The sequence below is a fragment of the Oxyura jamaicensis genome, chromosome 18 (genome assembly GCF_011077185.1).
Source record: "Oxyura jamaicensis isolate SHBP4307 breed ruddy duck chromosome 18, BPBGC_Ojam_1.0, whole genome shotgun sequence".
Classification (NCBI taxonomy): Eukaryota; Metazoa; Chordata; class Aves; order Anseriformes; family Anatidae; genus Oxyura; species Oxyura jamaicensis.
Window position 1 is genome coordinate 2,089,732 of NC_048910.1, and position 12,248 is coordinate 2,101,979.

A 12,248-nucleotide genomic window follows, 5' to 3' on the forward strand; every position below is an offset into this window, starting at 1 on the left:
CATTTTGCAGAGAAAATACAGAAGAGGCTCTACATCCTCAAATCCACAGCAAAGAAGTTTTAATGGATCCTGAGCCGATTTTCATGTTGGTCTACATAAGGGGAGCATCGCTGACAGCAATGTTTTCATGGCACTAGCAGACTATTTCTTAAAACACAAAATGTTTCCCTATACACAGTTACTTCCGTGGAAAACAAAAGCCTACATAACAGAAAGTGCACATTCATTGTAATTTTTTGAGTAGAATATTATCCAGTATCAGGAAACAGTAATACAACCTCGCAGACCCTGGGCAGGTGCTGGCAAGTACAAAGAGCATGAAACTGCAGCTTGGAGAAAGCCGGGCTGGACCAGGTCTGTTGAAGCCCCTCAAACAACCTGAGCAGGTAGCAGCAAACAGCAGGCACCTCTAAGGCACATGCAACTAAGTCAGAGTATTTAAAAACGCTTCTGAGTGATGTGAGCAGGGCCCTTCACTGCCAGCTTAATTAGGCACGTCTTACGGTAAAAGGAAGCTTAGAATTTCAATTTGTCACCTCTTGAGAAAGCACTTCCTCACGGTGGTCCCGAGGATGTGAATGCCTAATGCTTCAGGGCAGCATCCATGTCTTGTCACAATAACTGGTCTGGAGTTTTTTTGATGAGCTTATTTCTGTAGGATTTGTCAAAAATTCATGTCCACATTTCTCAGTTCATGCTTTGACTATTAAAATAATTTCAGCACGTGATTGTGTTTCCTGGCTCAGAATTCCTTTTGCTGCTGATAAAAGCCCACATTAGAACAAGCCTACTATTCTCAGTGATATAATTCCCTCCCTAGTTCTGACCTTTCAACCTGATGAGAGCTAGAAATGTTTTCAAAGTTTCAAAACCAAAGCCCTGGTACCAACAACTTCCCGGTCTGTTGTACTGATAAAGTCAGAATGAGATAACTACTTTTTCAGTTGCTTGATTTCTTCAGGCAGGGTTTCTAAATATTAAAGGTGAAGCAAAGCTTAATTTTAAAGTTGCCTCATACTCAGCCATACGTCTGGGTTCACAGTTTTATGGTGTCAACACACCCAATTTCAAGTAAAAAAAAAAAAAATGCCTTTGGCCGGAAAAGTAATTTATATCACAGCAAAACCAGTGGCCCCGGGGAGAAACCATGCACAAAAAAATGTATCTGTTCACAGAGAAATGTACAATCTAAGTTAGCAGAGGCGGCGCAGAGATTCCTCTGCTTTGGCTCCCTCTTGATAAATGCAGCAATACAGATGTCAAGCTGAGAGTGCCAAGATATTTCATGAGAGAATCCTTTTTTTTTCCCTACGTTAGCACTACCTGGTATCCACCCCAGCAATGGTCGGGAGCTGCGTGATACTTTGAGGTGTGTAAATGGGACCCATATTTTACAGGCACAGAATTTCTGTATCGTGCTGCAATCGTAATTCACCCAAGGGTTCAAATCAGACTGGTAATGCTTTGTCTGTACTTCAAAGGTGCCCAAAATGAGGAGCACTTTTACTAGGGGCACCCACAACAGCACAAACCATGCCCTAGAGGCATTAAGCTCCACCGTGGAAGAAAAGACCACTCAGGAGCTCTCACTTCTAAGATGCAGAACATGCAGAATAACTCCACAGCTCTCAGAAACATCGCTCTCCTGATCTTGTTAAATTACACCTAAATGGGCTTACTGTAAATGGACAATATCGAGCTGCAATTTAGGGAAAGACTCGTTACAAAAAATAGGTGTAAATTCATCTGGACAGGTTTCAGTGCAGTCCATGAAGCAGCACGCTGTGGTTGCTGTTGAATTACGGATGCCTTTGGAGAATGCTGGAGAGGATCTTACTATTCTAATCAGATCCACAAGAAAAATGAACATTTAGAGATCAGTGCCCACTGAGCTTCACCTGATTCCACATTCCGAGAGAGCCACGGTACTTAAGTCAATTGCAGACGTGAGATGCACATGGATGGGAGTTGAAGGAAAGATTTGCAATATCCTGGCATAAAATAACTGCCAGAAAGATAGAATCTGTGACTTCAGTAACTTCCTTGTAACTTGGGAACAAAAATAACAGAATGCAAGATAAACTGTTTGGTTCAGTGAGTTGCTTGGGTTCCCGTCCCTCTGCAGCAGCCGTACAACAGAACTACCTGCCCCTCCACATGATGTCACTAAAAGCACAGACCTTTGGTGTTTGTTGGCAAATGATGCCTCACCTACTACAACTGCTTTACTCAGACCCATTGAAACGTCTCACAGAGTATGTGTGCATTGATCCATGTGGAATTTGAACTGCACGAGCTACAAAGACTGGCATTGCACACAACATGTTCCCCAGTACTGATGATGGTTTTCCACCTGAGCACAATTAAATCAAATTGAATTCAGAGAAGTGCACTGCCCAGCCTAGACCTTGGACTGACGCCAGGGGGGTAAAAGAGAAAAAGGATTTCTATACAAGCATCTGAAATGTGCTAATGCTCACTGTCAACTAGGCGAAGAGTAAAATGTAACGTTATTTTATAATCACTTTTTGCCTTACAATTTGCTGTTTAAGAATAAACCTTACAGAAACAGAAATTTCAACACCAATTTTTTGGCCAATTGTTACAAAGTAATGCAAAAATAACAACTGATGTGGCTGAAAACACATCATCTTTTCCCCAAAGGCAGTTTGGTTCTTCTGGGCTGCATCATATTCCCAGGGACATCAAATGCCCTGACACCTTCTTCCTTCAGCAAGACCGGCTCAGGGCAAAGCTGTCTCACACGGACCAGTTCAAGTCCATCTCCCTCCTTACCCTTGTGGCCTGCAGAGTCTGTGACCACCAGAGAAGAAACTGAGTCACCCGTGTTGTACAGTCCTCATGCACAAATGGCATAAAGTAGAGCGGAGACTGGTTTAACCAAACCGGTGCAATTTCTTCAGCAAATGAGCCCTCTGCCTCACCCACCTCCTAATGGTGGCAATTCAGAACATATTTCGAGCTGTACAAATACGATCCTTCCCTGAATCAGGACAAAATGTGCTGTTTGGTGTAATAATAATAAATCACTAATTATTATTATTACACTGAAACGAAGCCTTGGGCTATACCTTAAATGCTCACTGCTAGTGTCTGTGGTGGCTGAACAGCTCTGAACACCTCCAGCCAGGGGGACCAAGGAGGTCAGGGCTCTGGGGATGCCCCCATGGGTGCCACACGGCTGGCACCACCCCTCCTTGCAAGGCTTCTCCTCCCCCTCTGGTGCTTGAACCACGCTGTCTGATTTTTCATGGAATGGGATAGAGACAGCACATGCAATATCCCTAACTGGCCCCAAACAAAGGCCGCCACTTCCAGCCGAAGGAGCCGCAGCATTTTAAACCATTGCAGCTATTTTTGCAGCACCCATCTCGCGGCTGTGCGCAGGGCTCCGGGGTGTGCTGCTCGCACTGCACTGCAGCCACGTACTCTACTAACACGTAATTAGAGTTCCTGAGCTATTGTATGGTAATAAGGCTGGGATAAATTCTTCACACTAAAATCGTTCGCAACTTGAGTTGGAATTCCTGGGAGAAAGCAGTGACTTAATGAAGAGTTCCAGCTATTCTTGGCTCGAGGACAAGTCTATCTATAGTCACTCTGGTAGGTTATTCTGCATGGCCTAGTGGATTTGTGCCAGAAAAAGGGGAGCTAATTACACTGAAAGCATTTGATGTACAGATAATCTGTAATCAATGTACGCACAGAAAGAGATTATCCACAGTTTTCTACCAAATCCAGGACACAGCAGGGTGAGAGATCACGACGCCACTTGCATGTTACACATTAAATATGTGTTTAGACAAATATTCTGGGTTTTGCAGCCGGTTTGTAAAACTTCAGGGAGATGTCACTAAAATGGATCCCTCTGCAATGGGGTGAGGTAGCCCTGTGACCCGGGAAGCACCTACTAAACGAGCAACAGCTTTTGATGACAGCTGAAAGGCCCCTAAGGACTGGGGTTTGTCCCCAACCCCATTCAAGTTCTGACACAGATCTCTTCATGAGTGCAGTACAGCAAATTTTCATCTATAAGCAATCTTGCCAAGGTGATGAAATCTGTGTGCTGTTGAGTTTAAGGAGACAAGTAAGGCAGCTTGAGGACATTCCTGGACTCAGCAGGTTCAGTTCAGGACACAGATTTAGTCCTACACAGGCAAGGGGAGGAGACGGCACTCCCAGGGAGGCAGGGGGTCACCGTGTGGCCAAAAAGGGGAAGAGCTGCCTGAACAGAGAGCTTCCAAAATCACCCCAGTGGGATATGAATTATGGATGGATGGGGCTGTGAACACTGCTGTTGGCTGATGTACTCCTGGCACCTTGCAGCAGTGCTGCAGGGAGGCCATGCGATGAAGACACATCCATCCACCATTAATGGTGCCTGCACAGCATCCTCCTCCCCCTCAGTCAGCTGTGGGGTTCCTTTCCATATATGAAGTGATCTATACTGGGATTTCTTGTTGTTGGGTTCATTCTGCCTCCAAAGTTTTTCATTTTGGTGCAGAATGCACATGGAAAAGAGATGATTTTTATCCTTTTCACAAAGTGTTGAATAGTTTATAGCCAGCGGGTGTTTTGGGGTTGTCCAAGGCAGTGATGGAAGGAGGAGGTTGGTCAGGATGCAGAGCTCAGGCAGCTGGCACCTCTGGGTTTATGCAGGAGGAGGAGGAGGCAGTGACTCACGCTGGGAACCAGCCTCAATGTGACACAGCTCGGACCATGGGGTGACACAGCAGGCCACCACCCCAGGACACACACAGGCTCCAGGCAAGCCAGCTCAGTGTCACCCATCATCCCACTGGAGACAACTTTGCATCTTCTCAGCATCACACTGGGCATGCAAAGTGTTGAAGATAGAGCTGCTACAGCCCCAGAAGCCCCCAGGCAGTTATGTCCCCCCTTATTCCCTGGAGAAACTGCCACACTCCTCCAGTCCCTGTGCAGAAGATGGAGCTGTCCCAAAGCTGGCAGCTCCCAGGGCAAGGGGAGACCCGAACACTGCCCCTGTGCTAAGGAGCTCTGTGAGCTGCATCAGCTGCCCGCAATTTCCAGGGGTGAATAAACAACCCGTGAAAGATTTTTTCACAGCAGAGCTAATTCATTTACACAAGTTCATGAATTGTTTTCCGCTTTATCAACAAGCAGCGGTGATCAGTACAAGGGCTTTGGAGGATGCTTGGAGAAGGGCGGTGTTCCAGACTGGGGGGAAACAGAACTGGAGGGGGCCGGGCTGTGGGGACACACTACAGCAGCACAGCAGGGAGTCGAGGGGCAGCCAGCATGGGGGATACGGACTCCTGCTTCCAAATCTCTGCATTTTTCCCATTTATGCCTTTCTCTTCACAAAAGAGCACTATGGAAATGAAGCATTTACCTACACAGCAGGTAGCCCCAGGGTGGGGAGGAGAAGACATCAGCCATAGAGGGCCAAAGGTCCTTTCATTCTTTTTTTGGTAGTTTTTACCAACTTTTTCCTCACTCACCCCAGCTGCATACAAATAGAAAAAATAAACACCAACAATTCTGTCCAGTTCTGCTGTGCTTTTATATATATATATATATATTCAATTGGCATTAAAAGGATCGCACCTTCTGATATAGATCATCTCTGACACCTGTACAAATAACTTATAATCCATCTACATCATGTACAACGGTACAGAGCCAACTCTGGACGCCGCAGACCAAGCTCCAACCCAAAGCATGGTCTCATGGCTTTGTAAGTAGTATCCGGGCATACCAGGGGTGTGCAACCCCCTGCAACGAAGCCCCAAGGGAGCGGAGGTCTGAAGAGCCACTGCCACCCCCTTAAGCCCAAAGTTAGCATATGCAGCAGCTCACAGAGGAAGACGGTTGGTGCAAACGTGTGTTTCTTGACTCGTTCCCGAGCCTCCTCTCCAAATCCAGCTCCCTTCAGGGCCAAAATGCTTGCTGACTAAGCCTGGCATTGGTGGACACCAACAATTCTTGATTTGTGAGTAAGTGGAGGTGAAAAACAGTACCGAAGAACCAAACGCGGTTGCTGAGGTCTTCTTACAGGTTTGTGACTCCTGCGGGGGGATTCTGAGGCTGGGGGGCTGGGGAAATGGTCGTGTTGCTGTTGCCTAACATGATCTTTCAGGTGTTTGTGCTGGTTTGGCGATTTAATACTTTTGGGGACCTGGAGGCTCTTTACACCGCTAAATAACGCATCACCCACCCACAGCTCTGGTGTTGCTTTACCCCTGGTAATGTATTTCAGTGCTAATCTGGGTCTGCATGGGGCATTCAAAATGAGAGTGAATAAACCCTGAGCTTGGAACAGGCGGCAAAATGCCTCCTGTGCCAAGGTGACCCTGAGGGACAGCAGCGGGGGGATTCCGTGAGATATAGCCAGGAGGACAACCCACAGGCGTGGGGCAGGTCAGGGGAAGGACCTCCAGACCTGGACACCTGGATAGAGGTGGGCGCCTTGCTCCAGGTGTGGGTGAAATGGCTCAGGGGGAGCATTTCCCAGGATCCCCCGTGTCATTGCTGGCTGGGACTCACCCTGCCAAAGCTGGCTCTTCTCTCACCTTCAGCATTTTTCCCAAGGAAGAACTGAGCTGTCCTCAGGAGGTTCCTTCTGCTCTTGGTGACCACAGCCTTAAACTACAGCTTTGACTTCTGGTTGGCTACAAAAACTGAGCCCACACCAGCATTTCTCCAACTGGCACAAGCCATTGGGGCTAACAGAGGGGTTTGCCAGTGCCGCAGCAGCTGGGTCAGCATCACCTCATTGCAGAGCTGGCCCCAGGGACTCCCCGTGGGTGACAGGCAGAGCTGGAGGAGCTGCTACGCACACAGACAAAGCCAAAGGACACTTCCTTTGGGCAGGAGATCCAAGCAAGCACCTCTGAGTGAAGGCAACCCAGGTAAGGATTTATCTGGGAGCCAAGAGAGTAAGAAATGATAGTGTCATAGAAGGAATGATCCCAAATCCCTACCACCACGATTTTCTGGAAGACTCCCTGGAGACGCCCCAGATACCTCAGACCACATTCAGAGAGTCAATAAATACGCACCTCGTTTCTTCCATTATTTCAGCCAGCCACAAGCTGGAATGAAGACAAGGCCTCTGACATGATCATCAATAAAAGTGGGTTAGCTGGAGCCCATCTGCAAATGAGGGGAGGGTTTCTACACCATGATAGCAGCAGAGGAAAGGAACAGAGAAGTCTTCCAGGTGTTCTGCTTCTCCATCGATCGCAGGAGGTTGCTTCTCAGAGCAAAGCCTCAGCACCCTGAGCAGTTCTAGTCCAGTTCAGCACCGCCAAATATTGCACTAGATTTCCCACATCCCTGTGTCACACCATCTGTCGTTATCTTCTATAGCCCCTCTGAAACAACAGCAGGTTTCCCACTGGCTTCCTGCATTGGAAGTCTCACACACATGCACAGATGCTCCCAGTTGTGGTTGGGCTTGCAGTGAGGTTTCCTGGTTGAGTCAGGGGAGCAATTATCGGTTTGCCCAAATACATCATCCTGTGCCAGAATTGAGTTTGCTGTGCAGAACCCAGCAAAACAAGCCCTGATCCTATGCCAGGACAGGACACACCACCATAATAAATATTACTAATAGCAACTGCTCTTCGATCCACAACACAGCACACGCCATCACCTGAGCTGTATTTTCCTCAGTCCTTTTCCTGAAATGAAACATCTCAAAGGTTTTTCCTGACTTGTGCAAAAGGTTGAAAGTCTCAGGTCTTCAGGAAAGCTCTGCCCCTTGGCAGGGCTCCTTGGATGTGGTCACCACTGCCATTCACCAGCACGCAGCTGTCCTCCGTGAGCCCTCTCCACCTCTGCCTTTGCAGCTCTAGAAACACCATTATGGTCGTAAAATCACTGTTGGTGGCTTCTTAGTGTGTTTTCTTTTTCCATCTCTTCTTTGAGGACCCAGATGTCACATCTTTCACACCAGCTTTTTTCTCATTTGCTTCATTGGATGACGCCTGCAAATGTGTTGATGGGCAACAGCAGAGACTTGGGCATGTATTTCACAAGGCCCACATCCTCTGCTTCGTGCACGCTGGATTTCATTGTCCTTGTCTTTTGCAAGCAGTAGCTGGGCTCTAGGCAGGGTGACACTTCCACGCTGCAAGAGTACAAGAACATATTTACTGCTCATGCAAGCCTGCCCTTGATGGCCAGAGTCTGAATGCAGACTAAACCTCAAGTCCCTCTGCTGACTGCAGAGGAGGACTGACGCGCTGAGACACAGCTGCTTTTGTGCTTTCAGACTAATTTTGGCTGGGAAGACGAGCTGCTGTATATTAGCATTTAACCACAAAACCAGGGGCCTTAGCCTGGCTCACTTCAGTTCTCAGAAACTCACATTTTACCTATGCTCCACATGGCTTATGGAACATGAACCGCAAACCCTGACTGTTCACTTCCAGCACGTCATATGTCACTGCCACCACCATAGCCACAGCAATCCCTGCCCTTTTAGCAGGGCTGAACTCTCCCCACACCTTCATATGCTTGAGATACCCCAGTGAGGACTGCAGTCAGTGTAGAGAGCATCAGCTCCACAAAACAATTTAGAAGATCTAAGAACTCGAATCTACCTTTCCTTCTACTGTCTTAATGACAGAGCCTTACTAAAAATGAAATATTTTTTTTTCACACTACCACCCCAAAATGCAAAAGCAGGAGAGCACCACTCTGCCCTGCTTTCCCTGGAAAATCAATGGATTTACCCATGGGTCTTTTATCAAATATAACCACATTAGGACTAGGACTCCATGGGGAAGAGCTCTTCCACGTTGGAAGCCCTTCTTCCTGGGAGGGATGCAAGTTAACGGGTGAGGTGTGCAGAGCCTGGCACACAGGGCATCCTCACCTAATCACATTCCTGTAGGTTCTTCTGCTGTCCTTGTCCAGGCACACCGTGAAGGGCCTCTGCTCTGTGCTCCTGATTTTGATATCGCGCGTTTTCAACCTGTTTGCCATGGCCTGGATTGAGAAAGGAGGAGGAACCCAGTGAGTGCTTCACTTCCCTGCCCTGTGCCGCGCGGTGACTGGTGGTGTGTGTATGCTGGGAATGAAAGGGACAAATGATGCCTTTCTCTTTCAGTTTTAACCTCAGAGGTGACTCAAGGTAGCTGATTAAAGATAGAAGTGTATCTCTCTTCCACTTTCTGACATCACAACCTGGCCAAAGCTTGCAAGGGCAGACTTTGCAAACTGTCAAAATCTGCACTGGTTGCTTGGGGTGTCTCACAGGACGTGTGGCCAGTTCTCCAGGGCCTTGGTGCACCTTGATGGGCAGCATAGGCCACAGCACCGTGGTGTTTCCAAAAGCCAGGTGAAAATAAGCAAAAGAGTACTGGCTATCTGGAAACACCAGCTGAGAAACTAAAAGCTCCAGGGCAACCCCAAATGTCCAACAATAATACAATAGTATTGCAACCCAAACTGCAGGGACACATCCCCACAGGACAGCGTCTCATCTCATGTAAAGTGAGAGGGACAGGAGCCCTGTTTTTCAGTCCTATCTCTTGCATATCCATCTCTCCGAGGTTCTGATTAGATTCATTGAAGTTCCTGCTTCCCTTTTATGCATTTCCCCAACAGCCTCAGTTCTGGTGGGCCCTGAAGTGGTTGACACAAGTGGTCTGGAGAGGACTCTGCTGCTGGAGCTGTGGAGCTAAAGGGGTTGATCTCAGAACTACAGATCCCCTCCCCTACCCAAGCAGGGCCATGATGTCTGGGGCTAAGCCTTTTTTCTCCACTTTGTCCCCAGGGTCACAGAATCTCGGTGACAGTTCAGTCCTTCAGGGTCACCACAGGATTTGATGTGGTATCAAGCAGCAGGGACAGTGCTTGGGGCTTTGACTTGAAAAACTGGACTTTTCCATGGAAAACCCTCTCAGCGCAGGATGGCCCCAGAACCTTCCCCTCCCATGGAGAGTTCCCCCTTTCCCATTGCAATAAGGACTTTCCTTAAGGCAGACCCCTCCAGGGCCAGGAGCATCCACAGCCACTTACTGAGAAGGATCGTCCCGACAAGTTGTTGATCTTAATGATTTCAGTGATGTTCACATTCAGACACAACAGATCTGCAACAGAAGCAGTGTGTTAGCTTTGAATGGTGGCATGATCTCAGCTTAGCTTCAAGTGGGGACAGTGCCTCACCCCATAGCAGGTCCCCTGGGAGAGGGCCATGGGATGTGCTGGCTGGCAGAAGAGGAGGAATCCAGCAAGCTCTACGGCCAGGGGTTTGCATGGGGTCATGCTCGGGGTGAAACCTCAAAGGCTGTGCTCAGGGCAAGGTGAAAGAGGAAGGCTGCAGCAAGAGGAAGGTGCTGCCAAGACCAGATTATGGTTAAGCAGAACCCTGGGTTACAGGGAGCCCCACGCACAGCATTCACGAGAAAACACGACCGCAGGCCGTGGTGACACCAGTACGTGTACGTCACGGATTCAACCCCACAGCCTAGGCATGATTGGCACCAAGTACTGTGGTCGGATTTATTCTGTGGAGCACCAGAAATCTCAGCAAACCTCCTTCACCTGCTCCCAAGCCAGAGGAACCCACCTTCGGCCTCATCGGCAGGGATGGCCTTCATCACGAGGCCTGTGGAGCGCAGGGATGCTGACACCTCCTTTGCCCGGTCACTCACCACAACCTGCGTAAAAGGCTCTGTTAATTCAGCCGCACAGAGGGGTTGCACCTGGGGAGCATTGGGACAGTTTTTCACAAATGTAGGGTTAGATAACAGACTCTTAAAGTTCTTTGGGACCTCTCTGTCCTCTTCCAGAGTGCAGTTCCAGGGCACAGGAGGAGGGCCTGATCACTGCTCTGGGGAGATCTGTGCCAGGTGTGTGGACAGGGGCATGTTGGGCTGCCCTGAGCCCCACTTACCTTCTTGTACGTTACTGCAAGATCTATGCCAGGGCCCTCCAGGGTCGTTTTCTTCTTAGTCAGGTTTAACTCTGCAAGGGAGGAGCCAGGAAGGAATGAGGTTTCCCTCATCTCACCCGTCTGCAGCCAGAGGAGAGTGGTCTTCCCGTGGGACGAGCCACCCCTCCATCACACAGCAGCTGCGGGTGGGCATACCAGCCCCAGTCCTTGCCTACAGCAGCTGGGCTCTGTGCCCTCAAAAGGACCAGTGAGTGAGATCCATGGACTCACTGGAGGGTCTGTGCCCAGCCACAGTGGCCAGCATCCATTGGATCAGATATTGGGGTGCTGGATGGGACCAGCCTTCAAGCGCTCTTGTCCCATCACTGGCAACTCAAGGAAGCAGAATTTCTAACAGGGAAAATATCTGGAAAAGGGGATGTTTTTAAAGCTATCAGCTTGTTCCTTCAGCCAGAATAAAATGTTGGTCCAACCTCAGAGGGTCCTGGATCCAACCAAACCTCCCCTACAAAACCTGGTTGACCAGGGACCAGTAACCACAAGATGTCTCATTTAGGCTGGCATCACCTGCCCAGGAGGGAGACAGAGGAGTTGAGGGAACCTCCTGCTCATTGAGGAACGAGGGCTGCAGCCCCATGGCCCCATGGCATGGCCTTGGTTGCTGCAGGCTGAGGACTGGGTGGAAGGGAGCTGGGGCAGGTGGGACCCCCCGGGGTGGCAGCCCCATTTGTGGGGCTCCATGGGGAGGAAACACGCACCTCTGTGGGAGATGCTCTCCTGCACTTGGGCACACAGCTCAGTGAGGAAGACATCCTCAGCTGGCTCCAGCGCTGGGTCATTGAAGAAAACCTAAAAGAGAGGAAAGAATGCCTTGTCCTCAGTCACCCTGTGACACTACACTGGGGTCGTGACATCAGAAGGTTCTCCAGAGTACCCAGGTGTGGAAGGGAATCTATGACCTCCCCATGGCAGCCAGGGGAATATGGGATGGAGAGATCTGATTTTTGATTTCTGAAGCCCAGGAGCATGGCAGACCTTGCCAGGGTACAAGGCAGTGGGCAGAGCCATGGCAGTGTCCCTTGCCACTGGGTGTCACTGCACGCTCACGGATGAGTCTGTCCCCAGCCATGCACTCAGAGGCAACCCAGGTCAAGGGGAGCCTGACCACAGACTCTGGCTTAGCTTCAAGGCACGTAATTTCTCTCCGATATACCTAAATCAACTGGTCACTTAAACCTATGTGTTATTTTTCTTTTCATGGGCTTGTTTCGAGAAAATAAGAGATTATGTCCTGGAGAGCTTCTGCTTACATTCAGCTCTTGTGGGGCTTGACCCT

The 12,248-nt window shown here is 49.1% G+C and overlaps 1 protein-coding gene across 4 annotated transcripts in view; it reads right to left on the bottom strand.

Moving 5' to 3' along the window:
- Window positions 1-5,445: 5,445 nt before the first annotated feature.
- The window catches only part of PIK3R6 (phosphoinositide-3-kinase regulatory subunit 6), a 32,134-nt gene continuing 25,331 nt past the window's right edge, over window positions 5,446-12,248 (bottom strand). For all 4 annotated transcript variants that reach the window (XM_035342495.1, XM_035342494.1, XM_035342492.1 and 1 more), the window contains 6 exons: window positions 11,671-11,761; window positions 10,913-10,983; window positions 10,586-10,676; window positions 10,036-10,106; window positions 8,888-9,000; window positions 5,446-8,137 (listed from right to left, as the gene is read on the bottom strand). In XM_035342495.1, the coding sequence (XP_035198386.1) occupies window positions 7,981-8,137; window positions 8,888-9,000; window positions 10,036-10,106; window positions 10,586-10,676; window positions 10,913-10,983; window positions 11,671-11,761 (594 nt within the window). In that variant the 3' untranslated portion in view covers window positions 5,446-7,980. The remainder of the gene's footprint in view (window positions 8,138-8,887; window positions 9,001-10,035; window positions 10,107-10,585; window positions 10,677-10,912; window positions 10,984-11,670; window positions 11,762-12,248) is intronic.